Below are 24,058 nucleotides of genomic sequence, written 5' to 3'. Positions count from 1 at the left end.
TAAATATGCATTCCTCTCCAACTGAAAAGTACAGAATAGCATACAAATAACCTAGATATATTTTGGTGTGTAAAAGTCCAGTTGTTTTTCTATACGTAGAAACAGACACCTATTTTTTTCTTTTACCAAGGTGGGATTACATAATGCCTAATGCTACAATACCTGTTCTACATAGTGATAATGCCAGAGATGAGAGGCTGGAATATGTTCTTTTTTATTTAATGATCCACCTTGAACTTTTTTCCTGCCATGAGCTTTCCACAGCATCATTTTTTAAGGGCCACATCAACTATGCGGTTCTCACTCGCACATGGTAACCATACATAATTAAGATAAGAACCACATTACACCTTACAGTCTGTGTGACAACAGGAATCCCTGTGGATAAACATGTCGTCTGCCAAAACAAACAGGTGTGTCCAGAGCGCCCAGGATCTGCAGAGGCAACCTGAGAAAAGACACATGCTGCAGCTTTGATGGCTCCGAGAGAGGTATTATATAAAGCTCTGAACAGTATGGATTCCCAGTTATTTTTCAGCAAGGAAGACACACATGTTAAGTACATGAGCTGAATTCTCAACCTCTCCCTGGGCCTGTCTGGGAGAGGGTCCAGGATGAATTAACTGAACTAAAAGAATTAATCAGAGCGATAATCCCAGCTGCCAGTTAACAAGATCCATGTAAAATAAAGCCTAAGAATCCATTCCCACCCCACCAAGGCTGCACAACTCGTCCCAGGCTGCTGAAGTGCTGGCAGTCCAGCATCAAATGGACTCCCTCTGGGGCCAGGGAGACTTCGCATTACCCTCACGTATGGGCCTCTCCTTTGGACTCTGCAGGCTCCAGAGGGGGAATATTTTCTTAGTCAAACATAAAGTAAGACTATAGCCTGATGATAATCATCGTAATCTGAGCTAACATTTATTAGGTGCTGAGTATGTTCTAGGCCCACTGTCAAGTACTTTACATGCACTGGCTCACTTAATCACGGTAATTCCCCTCCAAGGAAGCTATTATTAGTGATTGATTTTACAGATGAACAAATGGAGGTTCAGAAATGAAAAGTAATGGACTCAGGTTTCCCTGGTGGTGCAGTGGTTGAGAGTCTGCCTGCCGATGCAGGGGACACGGGTTCGTGCCCCGGTCTGGGAATATCCCACATGCCGCGGAGCGGCTGGGCCCGTGAGCCATGGCCGCTGAGCCTGCACGTCCGGAGCCTGTGCGCCACAGCGGGAGAGGCCACAACAGTGAGAGGCCCGCGTACCGAAAAAAAAAAAAAAAAAAAAGAAAAAAAGAAATGGACTCTAGGTCTCAGAGATGGTGGGTGATAGAGATGGCATTGAAAAAAAGCATTGAAACTACAGAGCCCCTGCTTCCAACCACCACCAGCCTGCCCCAAACCCCAACAGAGAGTCTAAGAGACACTCCGCTAATGACAGAAGACAAGCAACCTTGACAATCCCTCCCTCCCCCAAGCTAGTGCTTCTCTAACTTTAGCTGGCATCAGCATCACCAGGGTGCTTTTAAAATTACAGAGGCCTGAGCTCCAGGCATGACCTGATTCAGAATGTACTGGGGAGGAGACCAGGCATCTGTATCTTTCAACAAGCTCCTTACATGATTCTAATGCACACCCAAGTCTAAGAACCACACTTCCAAGAAACATATTTTAACACCTTGGGACAGGTATACTTTGGAGGTATTTTGGGTTCGGTTCCAGACCACTGCAATAAAGCAAATATTGCAATAAGGCAAGTCACATGAATTTTTGGGTTTCCCAGCGCATATAAAAGTTATGTTCACCCTACACTGTTGTCTATTAAGTATGTAATAGCACTATGTCTAAAACAACAATATACACACTTTAATTACAAAAAACTTTATTGCCAAAAAAAGCTAACCATCATCTGACATCGCAGTGTTGCCACAAACCTTCCATTTGTGGAAAGCACAGTATCTGCGAAGTGCAATAAAGCAAAGTGCAATAAAAAGGGGTATGCCTGTGTTAAGTACTAAAAACTCGGGACAAAATAAGTGATGCGTGTCACCCTGCAACCTTTTGGAAGAAATCTTAAAAAGTACAAGACCTGGGCGCTTGGTTCCCTCTAATCCTCTGGCTCTACCTTCTGCAGTTGCCTGGAAAAAGTATAGCTTTCACCTAGACATACCAGTCCAATCTCTGCTGCATGATGTATCTGCGTGTTAACTTGGAGATTAAACAGTAATCTCCTTTGCTACCATTCATCTGGCAGCACAGTTGAAAAACCTCCTTCCATCTGTTCTAAAGTGATCACAAACGCGAGTGACTGCCTTGGCCCAGCATATTAAGGGACTGCTGAATGCACACTGCTTGCTGCAGAGCTGGGGTGACATGGGGGGGTCATCGTGTGGCTGCTGCTTGCCACCGCATTGAGGAACCCATTCAATACGGTTCAACTGCCTCCGTGGCAACGCTGGACTCTGGGACAGATGGTTTTCATTGCTTCCTTAACTCAGTCTAGCAAGGTTTTCACTTCGGCAGCTCAAGAATTGACAACCTGGCATGGGGAAGGGGCATGACTTGGGTACAAATCCCTTCTCTGCCGTTCGCCAGCTGTGTGACTGCTTAACCCTTCGAGTCCTGGTTTACTTGTTTGTAAAATGTGGATGATGAGAACCTACCTCATGGGGTGATTACCAATTATAAGGATGAGATGAGATAACACTGGGAAAAGGAAAAAGCCATCTGGAGAAGACTCCACTACCACTCTCAGATTAAAGTGGACGAGTCTTACAGAGGTGCCTGGGCACACAACTGGTCCACCCACACGGAATGAAAAACTCCTTCTGGAAAATAAAACACACATCAGTGAGCATCAACTAACATGCCGGATACTTCCATGACAATCTGAGGCCAGAGTGTTGGCACAGATTCACTTCTAAGAGATAAGAATGGGCTCCAACTTCTGCACAGGGCAGGGGCACTGCAGCGAGGTGAAGGGGAAACGTGTGTTGGTGGGAAGCACCCAAGGGAACTACTCTGGGAGTTCTGGGCTCATCAAGCATGTCAACTAGGGGCTGAAGAGAGGGCTGACCCATGGATCATAGAACAAATATTAAACTGCAAGTATGCCAATGAGGAGGAAAAACATAACTGAACTCAAAAGGGAGTAGGCACACAGACATAATAGGAAATGAGGTTCTGAGAGTATCATATGAAGTCTGAAGGTAGAAGAGAGGTACATGGAGATATCGTGTAGGTGTACGTGTTTGTGTGTGTGTGTGTGTTCTCACAGGTGCGATCCCTGTAACAAGATATCTACTCTGTGGCAAGAATCTGAAGAAAGGTAAGGTCATGTGAAACCTGGAGAGGTGTCACAACGAACCCAGAGTGCACAACGTGAAATCGACAGATGAATGGTGAGTGTCCACAGTGATATAAACAGCTAATGGACAACATCTGAACCCAGTTCCAGTTGAGCAGACAAAGGAATCTTGAGTTTGTGTGTTTACGTTAAGAAGAAGGATCTGAGCCAGCCAGAAATTTAGAGCAAGCTCTGTGGACTCCGAACTGTGGTACGTATTCCACAGGTGGACACACAACAATTCTAAGGTCAAATGTGGATGAACATTTTTTAGCTGAACAGTTTCATATTTATTTTAATGTATATTAGAGAGTAATACAGTAAGACAATAAAATTCACGTTGTAGAAATTTTACTGAGTAGGATGAGGCCGTGTAAAGAAGTGAACTGCTTTCAAATTGATTTATATAAATATATTAAACAAACAACAGTGCAAAAGTTATGTTTTTGTAGCCCAAAGAGTGAATGAAGGCCTATGTAAATGATTCAAGTTTGGGAAGTACTGAGCTAGGTATGGAAAGAGGCCTTAATCTGAAAAACATCACTGTATGGAAATACAGCATTTTTTTTCCCCCACAAATTACCTGCAGTCTTCCCCAGCATTTTAACTCCAAAGAGTAAACTCAGTGAAGTGCTTTGATAGTCTTCTATCTTTGTCCATAGACCAAAGGGGAGGGTTTGTGTGTGAAAACAGTACACTGTGACCTGCTCATCTAACGGTGGCGAGTGGCTGCACCGCAACCTAGGAGGGGCGAGAGCTGGCAGAACCTTCCAGCTCCTGCTCCTATGGTGCCTTTCCAGGCCAGCCTGGACATTACTCTAATTTCCCAGGAAAATAAACGTTTCTAAAATCAACTCTAAAAAGTATATGTATACACGCACCCCTATGTGCTTTCCAATGAAAATGTTTCTGCAGAGAAAGGGAGGAAAGTTGAGCACCCCACAAATATCTGCGCATATGGAGATTCCAGCCCCATTTCCACGGAGCGTCTCCTCGTGTTCAGAGGGAAGATGTAGTGCTTCACTGTCTTCCCGTCTCCCATCCTCCTGTCCCCTGTGTGCAGACAGGGACGGCTTGATCTGCAGCTTAGGCACGTCTGCTTTCACACATCCTTAACTTTCACCTGCTGCCTCGTGTGATAAAATTAATCTTGGGCAAGGATCTAATTGATTTTCTCCTAATCGCCATCTTCTTTCTTACATGCTCCCAGAATATGCTTTAAGACCGATCCAGAGCTGCCTCTGTTTCCATCTAACCATAAACTCGGCACTATTTCAAGTCTTAGAGGAATTTACCAATATCGTCTGATCTGTCCTGATCTGCACTGTACATTGCTTAGTACAAAACCTTAGGTGACTGTGGCTGTCGTGGAAACATGAGAAGCATCTCACCCCACAGCTCGATGCTGTGTTTGTGGCAGATGTGGGTGAGGCCAGGCCTGTTCCAAGTGTTCTTTGTTACAGACCATAGCAAGAACGACCCCAGCCAGATACTTAAGGGGAACACAGGCTATTGTTCGATGGGAAGCCAATCCCAGTATAGGTCAAAGCCCTAAAACTGTGCATATCTGCTGACCTAGAAATTCTTCCAGGAATTGATCATAAGGAAATCATCATGAATATGAACAGATTTAGCTATGAGGATGATTATAGTGGCTTTACTCATAAAAGCAACATATCTGAAACAAGCTCAGCGGTTGCACCAACGTGCAGCCATATTATGGGATATGACGACCTCTTTAAAAGCAGTGATCCTCTGAGGGTGGGGAAGATTTGTGTTCAGGAGTAATGATAAGGGAGGCCATTACTTCTGAACGACAAAGGGATAAAAACCATTTTCTGTAACAAAGATAGAGATGCCAATCCAGATATGGAGTCTCTTTTCTCTTCAAAGCAAAGTGGGTCATTTTTCTGATTTGCGCCTTTACTGTAACTCACAGAGAATATTATATATATTATATATATACAATAAATATCATATTTATATAAATATATAAAAATAAACATACAAATACATAAAAATATAATAAGTATATAATAATAATAGCACCGCCACACCTCCCAGCATTTACTGAGAACCATCTGAAGTGCTTTATTCCTCACAACAAGCCTATAAGGAAACTGTTAACCCTGTTTTCCAGAAGAGGAGACTGAGGCCATGCAATGGCAGATAACTGGCCCACGTCACACAGCCAGACAGCAGCCAAGGAGGACTCTCACCCAGGCGCCCGGGGCCCATGAGTGCTTTCAACCACCGCGTTCTCCTGGCTCCCTGAATGCACACATCTGAGAGCAGTTATCCTGCCGACTTACCATTACCTATTCACTTGTCTACTTCCTTTACTCAAATGTGAGCTCCTTACAGACGAGGTCACGTTTTTATACTCCCTGGTGTCTGCGTGTGATTAAACAGGAACTAATAATAGTCGCAGCAGCTCTCAATCGATGGCCCTTGCCACGTCTAGGCCTCTGCCAGCTGCCTAGCTGCATAAGTTCATTGAATCCGCACCACTTCCCTGTGAGGTAGGCCCTATTATCCCTACTTTACAGACAAGTAAACTGAGGCTGAGAGAAGGTAGGAGGCTTGCCTGAATGCTGTCACCGGCACAGGGACCCAGGGCTGCCTGCCTTCGGGCGCAGCTGGGACCCTCGACTCCCACCCTCCACCCCTGGACTTCCTCATTACAAAGGCTGAAACCAGACTGGAGATTTGAGGGCCCAGTAACCCAACTGCTGCAAAGAACTCAGAAATCCAGAGGTGAAAACAAGATTCGATACAGCTGTGGTGAGAACACTCTGCTACTTGGAACAAGGAGGGCAATGCTCTCCTATTAATCCGTGAATTAATTCCACACATTTACTAAGCATCCACTGTGTGTCAGGCCCAGGAGAGGTGGCGGGGAAGGACGAGCAAGCCAAACAAGGTCCCTGTGCAGAGAGAGCCCCACTGCAGTGGGGCGTGTGACTCGCACAAATAAGCACTGAGTTACAACCCGAGAAAAGGAAGGGAAACTGGTTCTAGGGGAGCCGCTAACAACAGACGGGCCGAACAAGCGACGCCTGAGCTTAGATCTGATCGTGCAGCTGGAGGAAAAGGGGCTCAGCTGTCTGCCCACAGGGGACTGGGAAAGAGGATCCTGGGCGGCGTGGCCCTCCCTTTCATCCTCAGCACCCCTGCTTCCTGTCCTGTCGAGGTTACTCAGCCACGGAACCCGGGAGGGTACAATGGCCGATACAGTGTCCTCAAGGACACAAAAGGCAGCAACGCACACAGAGAGGCTGGAGGTGAGCACCCCGGGCAGCTGGGAGGAGGCCTGGATGTCCCCCGGGGACCACGCTGGCCCTGAGTAGTGGCACTCACGTTTCTCTGTTGACTGCATGGTGTGGAAGAGCGTCAGGGGCCTCTCGCTGCAGGATGGGGGCTTGGAGTCACTGCTCTTCTTCCGAGACAGGTGCAGCTGGGCATTGGTGAGGGGCACATCCGGCACGGTGTTAAATATCTGCAAAATAGTTTCATAAAAAGGTTACACGCTACTGTGCACTGGGGAGACAGCACAGGTCCAGACAAGTACGACCGAAAAGCCTGATGGAGTCTAAGAATCAGCAAGAAAAAGACTGAAAAAGACCACCAGGATTTGCTCAGGACTCTATTTTAAACATCTCTAGGAACTGGCATGAAACATCCTCCTTTGGAAGCGCATCCCAAGGTTCGGGAACCATTCACTTCCACTTCTCACCCCTTCTGCTATCATTTCCACAGATCTGCCTTTTGTTGTTCTCTCTCCGGAGCCAATGGAAAGCTGCTGTGCTAAATGTAAGCCATTGTCTGCGAAGAGGGCTTAAAGTTTTTTGACCACCTTTGTCCAGAACGGATGAACTAAAACTACTTTGCTTTCCTCATTGGTTCTGTTTCCCAGTTCTTAACAACTGCTTCACAACTTTCTGAGGCTGTGAAACGTGCATTTAAATAACATCCCCCCAAAGAAGCCCAGAACAGGGCAGCACCTTCTAGTCCTCAGTCATCCCCAGAGGGAGCATCTAGTTCAGCAGCTCTGTGTTATCTTTGATGCTGAGCATTCTTTTTCTTATTTAAAAGAGGGAAAAAAGGTTGTTTCCCCCAAATCTTGATGATAGAAGTAACATACATACTACAAACAGTTTGGAAAATGTAGAAAAGCGTCAAGAAGAAAATAGAAAAATTCTCCCAATTCCACTATTTAGAGGTAACCACTGTTAGTATTTGAGTTTTATTTTCATATGAGGTTTTTTCTTTTAAGCTTTCATTGCAAAAAAAAGTCTACGGTAAAAACTGAGAAGAAAATTACATAAAAATCATGACAATGCTCATCTTTTTTCCTACGGATCCAAGTACGACAGAATTATTATAATAGCTACCACTTACATGGCGCTTACCATGATTACAGTCACTGCCACGCAAGGTCAGCTCCCTAGGGATCAGTCACTGCGTGTATTTTCCATGTAGCTCACTCAGTTCTGAGTGACTTTGAACTTCAAGTACTGTCCTCACCATTTATAATGAAGGACTGAGGCAGAGAGGTTAAGCTGCCACAATTACAGATACACTTACAGATGATAACATAGAAACCTATGTCCCTAGATTTTCTCAGTTCCTTTTAAAATGCATATAATAACAACAACACTAATTCATTCAATCTAGAAAGATCTTTTCAGCATCTCCTTTATACCAGGCACTCTGGGTACAACAGTGCTTGAGGCCGACATGTCTCCTGTGGTTAGAGAATTTGCATCTAGTAGCTGTGATTTACTGAGCATCTACCATGTCAAGTGCTTTGTATGAGTTATCTCATTTAATGTTAAAGCATGCTTCTCCATAATTGGAATTCTATTCTTTATACAGTTTTGTATCCTATACGTTTTCTCTAACATTATATTGTAACATTTCCCCCTTCATGAAGAAAATCTTTACACCTGATTCTTCCTGGTTGTATAACACACCCACTGTATTAAGATATCAATATTCATTGATCCACTCATTATCATCTCTTACTCTCTGGAGCTGGCCTCCTTCTGGATTTTCTCTTTCCCAACAATCACGAGTAATGAGAGCACAGTGGTGGCACCTCCACTCCCCTCACCTATGGGTGGCCCTAGACACATCAGAGTCTTTCTCATGGCTTTCTCTCCTTTGTGTGTGCATTTAAAAGCAGAACTCAGAAGCTGAGACATAGGAAGCAAAGTCATAAGAATGATAAGAATTTCAGCCAAAACAGCTGCTCTCCATGAGTTGGCAGGTCCTTGGGCTCCAATGATGCCAGCCAGCTGGTTCAGTCAGTCTTGCTCCCAAACACAGCTGTCTGAAAACAGCATTATCATATTTTCCCTAGGGGACTGAATTTTCAACAAAATAAATTGACTCACTACATAGCTGAGTTCAACTGGGGAGAGGATGTAAGGAGAGAAGGGGACCTAAAACAAAAACAATAAAAACCTCCTGGCTGGGCTTCCCAGGTGGTGTAGTGGTTGAGAGTCCGCCTGCCGATGCAGGGGACACGGGTTCGTGCCCCGGTCCAGGAGGATCCCACATGCCGCAGAGCGGCTGGGACTGTGAGCCATGGCCGCTGAGCCTGCACGTCCGGAGCCTGTGCTCCACAACGGGAGAGGCCACAACAGTGAGAGGCCCGCGTACAACAAAAACAAAACAAAACAAAAAAAAACCTTTTGGCTTCCAGAGGAGTTGGAACCCCTAAAAATAAGTACCAGTGTTACACATGTCACCAGGCTCCTTCTGAGCATCTTCAAGGGAAGAAAAGAGAAATTATGGTTGTTGTTGAGCTCAAGGACCACTAAGCTTCTCAGAAGCTCTCTCCCCCTTTGTTCTGTCCTCCAACAATGCTGAGCCAGGGCTGCTCCTAAGTGACACCCCGTGCACCATTACCACTGGCACTTGCTCCTATATAGGAGTGTTTGCCCCTGCCAGCCACTGTGCAAGGTACTTTACATGACTTATCTCTAAGTCAAAGGTACTAAGCAGGATGACCATTCCACAAGGAGAGATTTCCTAATGCCACACGGCTTAGCAGGAGAGGGGCTGGGATGGGACCCTAGGGCTGTAGTTTCTAACATCTCCACTCCCCACCTCTGCAGCAGTCCTCAGCATTCAGCTCGTCTTCTCCAGCTAATCTACACTACAGAAGCCAGTGCCCAAACCCACAAGTACAGATTTCAACAAATAATGATATCCCTTAGCACCCTTCTGCCTCTGGCCTTAAGTACAGCATGTTCGGCAATCCGAGCTAAAAAACATCTGGAAATGAATTCAGACACACTGATAGGTCCCCACCTCCTTATGTCTGGCCTCCAAATTTTTTCTTTTCCTTTTATTTTTCCTTTTTCGTTTCTTTTCTCTTATTTTTTTAATAATTTTTATTGGAGTATAGTTTCTTTACAACGTTGTGTCAGTTTGTCTCTTTTCCTAAAGAGCTACTGAGAATGAGATCCTCACTCAACCACAATGTGAAGAAAGATAATGCATATGCATTTTCACTTCAACTGTCAGCAGAAAGGTGAGCATTTCTTCTTTCCTAAAAACTGTAGTAGATGCTGGAGAAACAAAGGAGAGTGAGTCGTGAGGAAGGACCATGGATTTAGACAGATGCGTGGAAAATTGCTTTCAAAACAGTGTTTATACATGGGCAAACGGGAGGAGACACAGGAACACATGAGAATTACATTCTGCTCATGGGCTGTTTTCTCTAAAAGGAAAGCTACTGGAGCATACTAGAATCAGTTCTAGGAGATGGAGACTTTCACCATGGGCCAGAGCTATAGTCCTGAAGGCCAGCTCTCTGGGTCTCAGTGTGAGCCAGGTCCAGGCTTTTGAAGAACTCCGAAGGGCTATTCTTGAGATCAAATGCACTAATGTGCAAGTGAGGCCTGCTGCGAAATGTGGAGTGCCACGGGACTGTCACCACTATGATTACACATGGTTTTCCCAGGCACAAGGGCACCTCTACAAATCAGACCAAGTCAGAACAGAAGACACAGACCTTCACTAAGGAGTCTGGGCAATCATTCCCCAAATTACTTTTGTTCCTTTAACTCTGAAACTTGAATACATGCAAGTTGTTAAAAGGCTGCTCACTGCCTGGCCACCTTCTCAGCCAGGCCAAAAGATGTGTCTGTGAAAAAAGCTTGAGTTGAATTCTGATGAGAATCCAAATGCTTCATAGTTTTGCTGGTTGTTCCAATCCTATTTTGTTTGGAAGGGATGACTTCAAGAGAATCCCATGAAGTTTCCTTCGTTCTGTTGAGAAGAATCACTGTACAAACGCCTCTGCTGAACGATGGAAGCATGAGCTCATGTAATCTCTGAGCAATGGATTTATGGAGCTCTACCATGTGTCTGGAATAATCTCATTTCACAGAGGCTTTCCAACTTAACACAAAAGGGGGGGATTTATTCTGTGCCCCAAGTGCCCCATTAATTCTGTTCAAACTTACAAACGAATTCTGACTTAGTCAGGAATGCCTTAGAAATAAAAGTTACAAGGAAGGCTATAAGCCTTCTGGAAGCTACCAGGGAGTAAGATTGTAAAATAAAATAAAAATATGATTCTGGGGCTTCCCTGGTGGCGCAGTGGTTGAGAGTCCGCCTGCCGATGCAGGGGACAGGGGTTCGTGCCCCGGTCTGGGAAGATCCCACATGCCGCGGAGCGGCTGGGCCCGTGAGCCATGGCCGCTGAGCCTGCACGTCCGGAGCCTGTGCTCCGCAACGGGAGAGGCCACAACAGTGAGAGGCCTGCGTACCGCGCCAAAAAAAAAAAAAAAAAAAGATTCTGGATAACGCTCCCAAGTGTCCCCAATTTCAAGCTTCCTATAAGTGGAATTAGCAGACCTGTAAATACCAAGCTGCTGTTTCTCCCTAAGCTGTGTGGCAGAGTGGTCAGGGGTGACTTGGCAGAGGCTGTCACATAGAACTGGGCTGAGTCCTGATCCAGCTGCTCAGTGGGCAGGACCTACAGCTACACTGACTTCACCGTCAGAGACATTGGCATCACTGCCATGTCACGGATGTCACCTATATGTGGAATCTGAAAAAAAAGGTACAAATGGACTTATTTATAAAACAAACAGAGTCACAGATGTAGAAAACAAGCCTATGGTTACCAAGGGGGAAAGGGAGGGAGGGATAAATTGGGAGATTGGGACTGACATAGACACACTACTATATATAAAATAGATAACTAATAAGAACCTACCTTATAGCACAGGGAACTCTGCTCAATACTCTGTAATGACCTATATGGGAAAAGAATCTAATATATGTATAACTGATTCACTTTGCTGTACAGCAGAAACTAACACAACATTGTATATCAACTATACGCCAGAAAAATTAATTAAAAAATAAACCTAAACACCATCCAAAAAAAGTATATATGTATATATATATATATATATATATATATATATATATATATATATATATATAGGAAAGGAATTTACAGTCATTATATGGGTATAAAGCAAATAGGTGTTGGAGCTATACAGACTTGGGTTCAACTCGGGCAAGAGCCTTAACCCCTCTGAGACTGTTTCCCTTGTGTAAATGGGGATCTAACACCTGTCTTGCAGGGATACTGAAAAGCTAATGCATATTAAATGCTGAGCACAGAACCTGACAGAGTGGGCTGGAGGTAGTGGTGGTATAAGTGACAATAAAAATATCCAAAGTTTATTGAGTGTTTATCATGCTGTTATTTACATGGATTATCTCAGGATTTTACTCTACTATTATGCTTGTCATCTTGTAGGTGAGGAAACTGAGACTCATTGAGACTAACAGATTTGTTCAAGGTCACATAAATGAGTACAGCTGGACTGGGACTTAAGACAGCTTAGCTGGACTGTCTGGGTCTTAACCACCTGTGGCCTTTATACGTGTCAGTAATTTGAGAGACAGAGGACGAAATGCAAAGATCATAAGTTCTGGAGTCTGATGGATCTGATTTTAGTCACTCACTAGCTCTGTGACTTTGAGCAAGTTATGTAACTCTGACCTTTAGCTGTCACAGCTGTAAAAACTCCCGGGACTGAGGTGAGACCTGAAGCACCTAACACTGTTTGACACTCAGTGTTCAAAAGACATGATTGCATTAATAAAAAAGTATAAGAAGGGAAATAACTGGAGACTCAACAATGAATTATCTACAGGCAGGACATGAAGATTTAATTTATAAGTGCAAATTTAATTACTGCTCTTTGTATAACATCGATCTCAACTGCTTACAACATTAGAATTTGCTGTTCTTTTCCCGTTGCATTGTCTACAAAATTCAAATTTCACTGGCCCCCCTCGGGCCCATCTTGACATTGGAGACCATTGACACTTGTGGAATTTATTCTTAGCCATGTCACATACACATTTTTATACCTTTTCCAATCCCATCTGTAACATGTTCCTGCAATTTACAAGGATTAGAAGCCTTCCCGTAACGTGTGTGGTATACTCTTTATTACGTGCTGTGATTTTTATGGGAGGAAAATTAGGTCATGATGAAGAGTTCCTGGTCTGTAACTGCAAAGTAGCTCTGAGACAATAAATCAATGACAGAGGCCTAGGATTACAAGGCAAAAGAGAAAGGCTTCTATAAGAGAAGAGACTAAGCATTTTCCTAAAACATAAATGTATCAGGGTTTCAAGTAACAAAAAATAATAACAAGTCATGGGCTTGGTTAGTCTGAGGAGTATCTGCTTTGGAGGTGGAGGATTAGGCCTACGGAGCATGGCTCACACACTGCCCACTCTTTCTATCCACAGGCTGTAGAACAGGACTGCTCAGGGCACGAGAAGCCATAAACCCAGCACCTTTCTGCTGGAAAGCCAGGCACGTCTTAGCAGGGCTCATTTAATATACCAGTTAAGAAGCCAAATTCAGAGGCTACAGACACAGAGAGGTTTTTTTTTAAGGAGAGTTGGAAGTCCGATGTCCTGTTGATATCAGCATTTTGGCCCAGGGAACAACAATTCGGAAAGTAGTTGGAGTAGTTTTATTAAAAGTCCCTCAAAAGGAAACAATTCCATTTAGTAACTGGCAGTATATACAGTCAACCTGGGTAATCCATGGGATGCTGTGATTTTCCTTATCTCCAGAAAGATTCTATTTCCTGTTTTCTTTGCTGACAGAGAGGAATGGATTAAAACATAACAAAACTCCACCCTTATTTGAGAACCATTAAAGGAGCTCAAACAATGATTGGTTTATCTGGGGCTTTATTGGCTGGGGGTGGGGGTGCTGCAGAATACAGATGTTCAGATCCACAACCTTATGACACTAACGAAGAACTGTCTGCATGGCACTTGACACAGCAAATAGAAGAAAAGCCTGTGACAGAAGCATTCCAGCCGAGCATATAAGTAAATCTAGCTTATTTCTAAACCTAACATGGACAGGACCAAAAAGAATATACTCAGAAACCAATGTAAGGAAAGGTAACAACAACAACAATAAATCAACGAACAGATGAAAAAAGCCATGGTCATGAGGCACAAGAGTGAAGTGTGCAGGCATTCTTCTTCATCATCATCATTATCATCACCATCACCATCATCAATTTTGCATATCAACAGCCGATTGAAATAACAAGGAAATGAAATACAACTGCCCAACACTTTGTCAGTTGCCACAAACTGTTCAGATCAATTGCATTCTATTAATTGATGCACATTTTGTGTACAAACCCCAACACTGATACAATGGATTCCAAAGCCGCCAACATCTTGGTAAAAGCAGATCAAGGCAGTTTGGTGGGCCCAAATCAGCTCAAATCAAGACAACCTTGGAAGACACTACCATGTTAACAGGAACGCAAGTTTGCTTAGGACTCGCTGCTTACACTAGCTGTTAAGCAAGGACATCCATGGTTGCTCACTCTTCTCCTTGACATATAAGATTAAAAGTTAACATGTATTAAAAAGGGGCAAAAAAAAAAAAGGGGGCACTGATCTTTGGGCATTTCTAAGAATTAACAACTCAAAGATCACCACTCCTACCTCTTCCAAAGCCTACTGATGGACTGGAAAAAGAATCATGATAACTTATTTTGTAAAACATCAATAGTCATTCAAAGGAGCAATACTGATAAAAGCACATGGTGCATGGGCACATGTGCACACCCAGGTCCTGCTTCATGTGCAGAAACCCTTTTGAATGCCACAGCCAAAAGAAACATCGTGGACTGTTCAAAACAATCCTACTATTACAGGTTGGAACTTAACAGGAAGATGTTAAGACATACACATAATCTGAGATTTCATGTTTAACCAAATCTATGAAAAGGTGGCAGTTTGATTCTTGACAGGATTGTTTTTCCTAGACATTTAAATTTTTCAAAGTCATTGGCAAGCTAACCTTTAAAAAGAGAAATAAAAGGAAAACCTTATAAGAAATTGCAGAATTTCTGGGCTTTTCGGTATCTTGAACAATGACAGCGTTCAGTATTTTGAAATCTTAACTAGATGCATATAAACATTGATAACTTCCACTATAACCCCAAGTATTCGGCTAATTGATGTTTTAAGGCTCAGGGTGACAAGGTGTGAGCTGGGTAAAGATTCTGTGCATACAGAAATGGTAACTTAAAATAATTATTACCCTGAGCTTCCCTGGTGGCGCAGTGGTTGAGAGTCTGCCTGCCAATGCAGGGGACACGGGTTCGAGCCCTGGTCTGGGAAGATCCCACGTGCCACGGAGCAACTGGGCCCGTGAGCCACAAATACTGAGCTCTGCGCGTCTGGAGCCTGTGCTCCGCAGCAAGAGAGGCCGCGACAGTGAGAGGCCTGCGCACCACGATGAAGAGTGGCCCCCGCTCGCCGCAACTAGAGAAAGCCCTCGCACAGAAACGAAGACCCAACACAGCCAAAAATAAATAAATGAATAAATAAATTTACATAAAAAAAAATTATTACCCTAAAGCAAACAGAGAAAGAGCCAAAGTCTTTGCCCTCTGAACTTTTAACTCTGAAATCTGACTACAGATAAAAAGAGCCAGACTCTGAAGTCTGTTCTTTAGCTTTCAGAGAATCCAAGTCGAGTCCAGGGTATGGAGCTGTTGATGGGAAATGATGCCATGAGCTACTATTTCCCTTTAGGAAGTCTGGCAAAAAGACCCAAATAAAAGCCATTAGGATCCTACTCTACCCTGTAATAAGTAAAGGCTGTAGGTCAAAGGTTACAGTCTCTGGGCAAGACTTTGTTTTTATTTAGTGAGTGATTCTGATATCAGCAACCAGAGAACAACCTGGTTCACCTTCCAGGGATGTCCTTCTCAAGTGCTGATAAAATCATTTTCCCTCTCTACTTGGAATCCCCTAAGAGCTCCCATTTTTCAGAAGTAAATGCCAACCTTTTCCCATAGCTTTCAAGACCCTTGACAGAGAGGCTCAGTCCAATCTCTGGCATCATCTCTGACCACTTGCTAACATAACCCAAAGTTCTTTCACAACCATTTCGTTTTAATACACACGAGCTGATTGATGTTGATTAACTGATTAATGTTCCTCTGGAAGGCTGTCCCCCCATCTCCATTCTTGCTCTGCCTAGAAATTGTCTATTTATCTGTCAGAGCCAGGTACAAGCAGAATTAAATTATTTCTCCTCAGTGGGACCACACACTTTATTCATCTTACTGGATGCCACTTAGCACACTATATTATGGTTAGTTATATCCTGAGAAAACAGGAGGGCCTTGGAAAACACGGTCCTGTCTCATTTATCTCAGGTCAAGAGTAGGTGCTCAATAAATGCAGTCATTAGAGATTAACAAGAATAGATTTAATAGCTTGGGTTATGAAAGGAGTCCTAAGTTCAACCCTAGTTCTTCTCCTAACAAGCTGTTTTTCCAACTCTCTGGACTTTAGGTTCAAAATTTGTAAAATAGAGCTAAAAATACTGACCTCACAGTGTTGCTGTGAAAAATAAATGATATGATGAATAAAAGGCTGCTTAGCACAATGCCTTGGGGACAATAAGCTGTAAGTAAAAGTTAACTATTACTATCATTAGTTTTAGTACTGCTGGACTATGTACATTAAAAAGACCCATTACCTTCAACTGAGTAAATAAATCAGTCTGTATTACCAACATGGAAAAAGAAGAATCATCAGGAGCCCCCATGCATAATCCTTATCTTCTGGCTTTTTCCTCTCTGCCTTCACTTACGTTGGGACATATATTTTGTACAAATTGGTCCAAACATTGCTCCCCTCCCCAGGGCTGTGCAGGAGGTGAAGGACCAAGTTTCTGAAGCATCACAACAGGGTAAGTATGTGGTTAGCGTACTTAATTTGACCAAATTGAATGTCTTTGAGAAACACATCACTAAGGCTCCCATGAACAAGAGACAGGTGGGATCTCTGTGACAAGAGATGATCAGCAGGGGATGTTTCTAGACAAACAGGTGCTCTCTTTTTTCTTCTTTTTGTAAACAAGCTTCTGTCTCCTTTTTTTGAATTTTTGAATTTTCTTTTATTTATTTTCTTACACAGCAGGTTCTCATTAGTCATCAATTTTATACACATCAGTATATACATGTCAATCCCAATCGCCCAATTCATCACGCCACCGCCCCCCCCCCCGCGCTGCTCCCCCCCTTGGTGTCCATAGGTTTGTTCTCTACATCTGTGTCTCAATTTCTGCCCTGCAAACCGCTGCAGCTGTACCATTTTTCTAGGTTCCACATATATGCGTTAATATACGATATTTGTTTTTCTCTTTCTGACTTACTTCACTCTGTATGACAGTCTCTAGATGCATCCACGTCTCTACAAATGATCCAACTTCTTTCATTTTTATGGCTGAGTAATATTCCATTGTATATATGTACCACATCTTCTTTATCCATTCATCTGTCGATAGGCATTTAGGTTGCTTCTATGACCTGGCTATTGTAAATACTGCTTCAATGAACACTGGGGTGCATGTGTCTTTTTGAATTATGGTTTTCTCTGTGTATATGCCAAGTAGTGGGACTGCTGGGTCATATGGTAATTCTATTTTTAGTTCTTTGAGGAAACCCCATACTGTTCTCCATAGTGGCTGTACCAATTTACATTCCCACCAACAGTGCAAGAGGGTTCACTTTTCTCCACACCCTCTCCAGCATTTGTTGTTTGTAGATTTGCTAATGATGCCCGTTCTAATTGGTGTGAGGTGATACCTCATTGTAGTTTTGACTTGCATTTCTCTAATAATTAGTGATGTTGAGCAGCTTTTCATGTGCTTCTTGGCCAACTGTATGTCTTCTGTGGAGAAATGTCTATTTAGGTCTTCTGCCCATTTTTGGATTGGGTTGTTTGTTTTTTTAATAGTGAGCAGCATGAGCTGTTTATATATTGGTGAGATTAATCCTTTGTCCATTGATTCATTTACAAATATTTTCTCCCATTCAGAAGGTTGTCTTTTCGTCTTGTTTATGGTTTCCTTTGCTGTGCAAAAGCTTTGAAGTTTCATTAGGTCCCATTTGTTTATTTTTGCTTTTATTTCCATTACTCTAGGAGGTGAATCAAAAAATATCTTGCTGTGATTTGTATCAAAGAGTGCTCTTCCTATGTTATCCTCTAAGAGTTTTATAGTGTCCGGTCTTACATTTAGGTCTCGAATCCATTTTGAGTTTATTTTTGTGTATGCTGTTAGGGAGTGTTCTACTTTAATTCTTTTACACGTAGCTGTCCAGTTTTCCCAGCACCACTTATTGAAGAGACTGTCCCTTCTCCATTGTATATTCATGCCTCCTTTGGCATAGATTAGCTGACCATAGGTGCGTGGGTTTATCTCTGGGCTTCCTATCTTGTTCCATATATATTTCTGTTTTTGTGCCAATACCATATTGTCTTGATTATTGTAGCTTTGTAGTATAGTCTGAAGTCAGGGAGTCTGATTCCTCCAGCTCTGCTTTTTTCCCTCAAGACTGCTTTGGCTATTCAGGGTTTTTGTGTCTCCATACACATTTTAAGTTTTTTGTTCTAGTTCTGTAAAAAATGCCATTGGTAATTTGATAGGGATTACATTGAATCTGTAGATTGCTATGGGTAGTATAGTCATTTTCACATTACTGATTCTTCCAATCCAAGAACATGGTATGTCTCTCCATTTGCTGGTATCATCTTTAATTTCTTTCATCAGTGTCTCGTAGTTTTCTGCATACAGGTCTTTTGTCTCCCTAGGTAGGTTTATTCCTAGGTATTTTATTCTTTTTGTTGAATGGTAAACGGGAGTGTTTCCTTAATTTCTCTTTCAGATTTTTCATCATTAGTATATAGGAATGCAAGAGATTTCTGCGCATTAATTTTGTATCCTGCAACTTAACCAAATTCATTGATTAGCTCTAGTAGTTTTCTGGTGGCATCTTCAGGATTCTCTATGCATAGTATCATGTCATCTGCAAACAGTGACAGCTTTACTTCTTCTTTTCCAATTTGTATTCCTTTTATTTCTTTTTCTTCTCTGATTGCTGTGGCTAGGACTTACAAGACTATGTTGAATAATAGTGGTGAGAGTGGACATCCTTGTCTTGTTCCTGATCTTAGAGCAAATCCTTTCAGTTTTTCACCATTGAGAATGATGTTTGCTGTGGGTTTGTCTTATATGGCCTTTATTAGGTTGAGGTAGGTTCCCTCTATGCCTACTTTCTGGAGAGTTTTTATCATAAATGGGTGTTGAATTTTGTCAAAAGCTTTTTCTGCATCTATTGAGATGATCATATGGTTTTTATTCTTCAATTTGTTAATATGGTGTATCACATTGATTGACTTGCGTATATTGAAGAATCCTTGCATCCCTGGGATAAATCCCACTTGATCATGGTGTGTGATCCTTTTCATGTGTTGTTGGATTCTGCTTGCTAGTATTTTGTTGAGGATTTTTGCATCTATATTCATCAGTGATATTGGTCTGTAATTTTCATTTTTGTAGGATCTTTGTCTGGTTTTGTTATCAGGGTGATGGTGGTCTCATAGAATTAGCTTGGGAGTGTTCCTTCCTCTGCAACTTTTCAGAAGAGTTTGAGAAGGATGGGTGTTAGCTCTTCGCTAAATGTTTGATAGAATTCACCTGTGAAGCCATCTGCTCCTGGACAGTTGTTTGTTGGAAATTTTTAACCACAGTTTCAATTTCATTACTTGTGATTGGTCTGTTCATATTTTCTATTTCTTCCTGGTTCAGTCTTGGAAGGTTATACCTTTCTAAGAATTTGTCCATTTCTTCCAAGTTGTCCATTTTATTGGCATAGAGTTGCTTGTAGTAGTCTCTTAGGATGCTTTGTATTTCTGCGGTGTCTGTTGTAACTTCTCCTTTTTCATTTCTAATTTTATTGATTTGAGTCCTCTCTCTCTTTTTCTTGATGAGTCTGGCTAATGGTTTATCAATTTTGTTTATCTCCTCGAAGAACAAGCTTTTAGTTTTATTGATCCTTGCTATTGTTTTCTTTGTTTTTATTTCATTTATTTCTGCTCTGATCTTTATGATTTCTTTCCTTCTGCTAACTTTGGGTTTTGTTCATTCTTCTTCCTCTAGTTCCTTTAGGTGTACTATTAGATTGTTTATTTGAGATTTTTCTTGTTTCTTGAGATAGGCTTGTATAGCTATAAACTTCCCTCTTAGAACTGCTTTTGCTGTATCCCATAGGTTTTGGATCATTGTGTTTTCATTGTCATTTGTCTCTAGGTATTTTTTGATTTCCTCTTTGATTTCTTCAGTGATCTCTTGGTTATTTAGTAACATATTGTTTAGCCTCTATGTGTTTCTATTTTTTCCAGGGTTTTTCCTGTAATTGATATCTACTCTTATAGCGTTGTGGTCAGAAAAGATGCTTGATATGATTTTAATTTTCTTAAATTTACTGGGGCTTGATTTGTGACCCAAGATGTCATCTATCCTGGATAATGTTGCATGCACACTTGAGAAGAAAGTGTAATCTGCTGTTTTTGGATGGAATGTCCTAGAAATATCAATTAAATCTATCTGGTCTGTTATGTCATTTAAAGCTTGTGTTTCCATAATTATTTTCATTTTGGATGATCTGTCCATTGGTGTAAGTGAGGTGTTAAAGTCCCCCACTATTATTGTGTTACTGTTGGTTTCCTCTTTTGTAGCTGTTAGGAGTTGCCTTATGTATTGCCTTATGTATTGAGGTGCTCCTATGTTGGGTGCATATATATTTATAATTGTTATATCTTCTTCTCTGCGCTTCCTGGACTAGGGTGGCTATTTCCTTTCCCATGTTAGGGAAGTTTTTGACTATAATCTCTTCAAATATTTTCTCAGGTCATTTCTCTCTCTCTTCTGCTTCTGGGACCCCTAAAACGCGAATGTGTCTGTGTTTAATGTTGTCCCAGAGGTCTCTTTGGCTGTCTTCATTTCTTTTCATTTTTTTTTCTTTATTCTGTTCCGCAGCAGTAAATTCCACCATTCTGTCTTCCAGGTCACTTATCTGTTTTTCTGCCTCGGTTATTCTGCTGTTGATTCCTTCTAGTGTAGTTTTCATTTCAGTTATTGTATTGTTCATCTCTCTTTGTTTGTTCTTTAATTCTTCTAGGTCTTTGTTAAACATTTGTTGCATCTTCTCGATCTTTGCCTCCATTCTTTTTCCGAGGTCCTGGATCACCTTCACTATCATTATTCTGAATTCTTTTTCTGTAAGGTTGCCTATCTCCACTTCATTTAGTTGTTTTTCTGGGGTTTTATCTTGTTCATCTGGTACATAGCCCTCTGCATTTTCACCTTGTCTGTCTTTTTGTGAATGTGTTTTTTGTTCCACAGGCTGCAGGACTGTAGTTCTTCTTGCTTCTGCTGTCTGCCCTCTGGTGGATGAGGCTGTCTAAGAGATTTGTGCAAGTTTCCTGATGAGTGGGACTGGTGGTGGGTAGAGCTGGCTGTTGCTCTGGTGGGCAGAGCAACTGTAGTAAAACTCTAATCCCCTTGACTGCTGATGGGTGGGGCTGGGTTCCCTCCCTGTCAGTTGTTTGGCCTGAGACGACCCAACACTGGAGCGTGCAGGCTCTTTGGTGGGGCTAATGGCGGACTCTGGGAGGGCTCACTCCAAGGAGTACTTCCCAGAACTTCTGTTGCCAGTATCCTTGTCCTCAGAGTGAGCCACAGCCACCCACTGCCTCTGCAGGAGACCCTCCAACACTAGCATGTAGGTCTGGTTCAGTCTCCCTTGGGGTCACTGCTCCTTCCCCTGGGTCCCAATGCACACACTACTTTGTGTGTGCCCTCCAAGAGTGGAGTCACTGTTTCCCCCAGTCCTGTCAGAGTCCTGTAATCCAATCCCGCTAGCCTTCAAACTCTGATTCTCTAGGAATTCCTCTTCCCGTTGCCAGACCCCCAGGTTGGGAAGCCTGATGTGGGGCTCAGAACCTTCACTCCAGTGGGTGGCCTTCTGTGGTATAAGTGTTCTCCAGTTTGAGAGTCACCCACCCAGCAGTTATAGGATTTGATTTTATTGTGATTGCGCCCCTCCTACTGTTTCTTTGTGGCTTCTCCTTGGTCTTTGGATGTGGGGTTTCTTTTTTGGTGAGTTCTAGTGTCTTCCTGTCGATGATTGTTCAGCAGTTAGTTGTGACTCTGGTGTTCTCCCAAGAGGGAGTGAGAGCATGTCCTTCTACTCCGCCATCTTGGTTTAGGCTCTTCTCGCTTCTAAACAGGTGCTGTCTTGAGGGTGTGTGGATGTGCCAGGGACAACATAAAGCAGTTCAGGAGTTATCTTCATTTTTAACCCTTTGTCTGAATGTCTAGTGTTAATCCTTAGTAAACAATGAGGGAGAGGGAGGAGGGGGAGGAGAAGAAAGGGGAGGGGTGGAGAGGAAAGGCCATATGATTTAGCCAGTTAAAACACAGAAGCCTTTTTGCTTCTCTTCAAAAAAGATGTTTTATGAGGAAAGAGAAACTGAATTTTCTCACCAGGAAAAAACTCACTCTCTTCTAAATGTCAATTTTAAAACCAAAGACGTTTTCCCAGTTTTAGACACTGATGAGTTAGCTCTCCATACTGAGGCTTACAAAGGGTATGTGAGGACTGAACTTGTCACTACCACCAAATGTTGCATGCCCCCTGGTTATGTAAAAAATGGCAGTTCTGAGGAGAAACAGAAGACCATTGACAGGACCAAGAAGATTCAGAAAATATAAACAGACCAATCACAAGTAAGGAAATTGAAACTGTAATTTAAAATCTTCCAACAAACAAAAGTCCAGGACCAAATGGCTTCACAGGAGAATTCTATCAAACATTTAGAGAAGAGCTGACATCCATCCTTCTCAAAATCTTCCAAAAAATTGCAGAGGGAGGAACACTCCCAAACTCGTTCTATAAGGGCACCATCACCCTGATACCAAAACCAGACAAAGATATCACAAAAAAAGAAAATTACAGACCAATATCACTGATGAATATAGATACAAAAATGCTCAACAAAATACCAGCAAACAGAATCCAACAACACGTTAAAAGGATCATACACCATGGTCAAGTGGGATTTATCCCAGGCATGCAAGGATTCTTCAATATATGCAAATCAATCAATGTGATTAACCATATTAACAAGTTGAAGGAGAAAAACCATATGATCATCTAAATAGATGCAGAAAAAGCTTTTGACAAAATTCAACACCCATTTATGATAAAAACTCTCCAGAAAGTGGGCAAAGAGGGAACCTACCTCAACCTAATAAAGGCCATATACGACAAACCCACAGCATACATCATTCTCAATGGTGAAAAACTGTAAGCATTTCCTCTAAGATGAGGAACAAGACAAGGATGTCCACTCTCACCACTATTATTCAACATAGTTTTGAAAGTCCTAGCCACGGCAGTCAGAGAAGAAAAAGAAATAAAAGAAATACAAATTGGAAAAGAAGAAGTATAACCGTCACTGTTTGCAGATGACATGATGCTATACATAGAAAATCCTAAAGATGCCACCAGAAAACTACTAGAGCTAATCAATGAATTTGGTTAAGTTGCAGGATACAAAATTAATGCACAGAAATCTCTTGCATTCCAATACACTGAAAACGAAAGATCAGAAAGAGAAATTAAAGAAACAATCCCATTTACGACTGCAACAAAAAGAATAAAATACCTAGAAATAAATCTACCTAAGGAGGTAAAAGACCTGTCTGTGTCGAAGAAGACACAAACAGATGGAGAGATATACCATGTTCATGGATTGGAAGAATCAATATTGTGAAAATGACTATATTACCCAAAGCGATCTACAGATTCAATGCAATCCCTATCAAATTACCAGTGGCATTTTTCACAGAACTAGAACAAAAAAATCTTAAAATGTGTATGGAGACACAAAAGACCCCAAATAGTGAAAGCTATCTTGAGAAAAAAAAAATGGAGCTGGAGGAATCAGACTCCCTGACTTCAGACTATACCACAAAGCTACAGTAAGCAAGACAATATGGTACTGGCACAAAAACAGAAAAATAGATCAATGGAACAGGATAGAAAGCCCAGAGATAAACCCACACACCTATGGTCAAGTAATCTATGATGAAGCAGGCAAGAATATATAATGGAAAAAAGACAGTCTCTTCAATAAGTGGTGCTGGGAAAACTGGACGGCTACGTGTAAAAGAATGAAATTAGAACATTACCTAACACCATACACGAAAGTCAACTCAAAATGGATTTAAGACCTAAATGTAAGACCGGACACTA

The 24,058-nt window shown here is 42.1% G+C and overlaps 1 protein-coding gene across 13 annotated transcripts in view; it reads right to left on the bottom strand.

The window, feature by feature from the left end:
- The window catches only part of ARHGAP26 (Rho GTPase activating protein 26), a 543,304-nt gene that overhangs the window by 138,063 nt on the left and 381,183 nt on the right, over positions 1–24,058 (bottom strand). For all 13 annotated transcript variants that reach the window (XR_009539612.1, XR_009539613.1, XM_060143876.1 and 10 more), the window contains exon 19: positions 6,705–6,843. Coding sequence is in view for 11 of the 13 variants with exons in the window: in XM_060143876.1 (XP_059999859.1) it covers positions 6,705–6,843 (139 nt within the window). In the remaining 2 variants the exon portion in view is untranslated. The remainder of the gene's footprint in view (positions 1–6,704; positions 6,844–24,058) is intronic.

Source organism: Lagenorhynchus albirostris, chromosome 3, assembly GCF_949774975.1.
Source record: "Lagenorhynchus albirostris chromosome 3, mLagAlb1.1, whole genome shotgun sequence".
Classification (NCBI taxonomy): domain Eukaryota; kingdom Metazoa; phylum Chordata; class Mammalia; order Artiodactyla; family Delphinidae; genus Lagenorhynchus; species Lagenorhynchus albirostris.
This window is presented reverse-complemented; position numbering and strand designations above follow the sequence as displayed.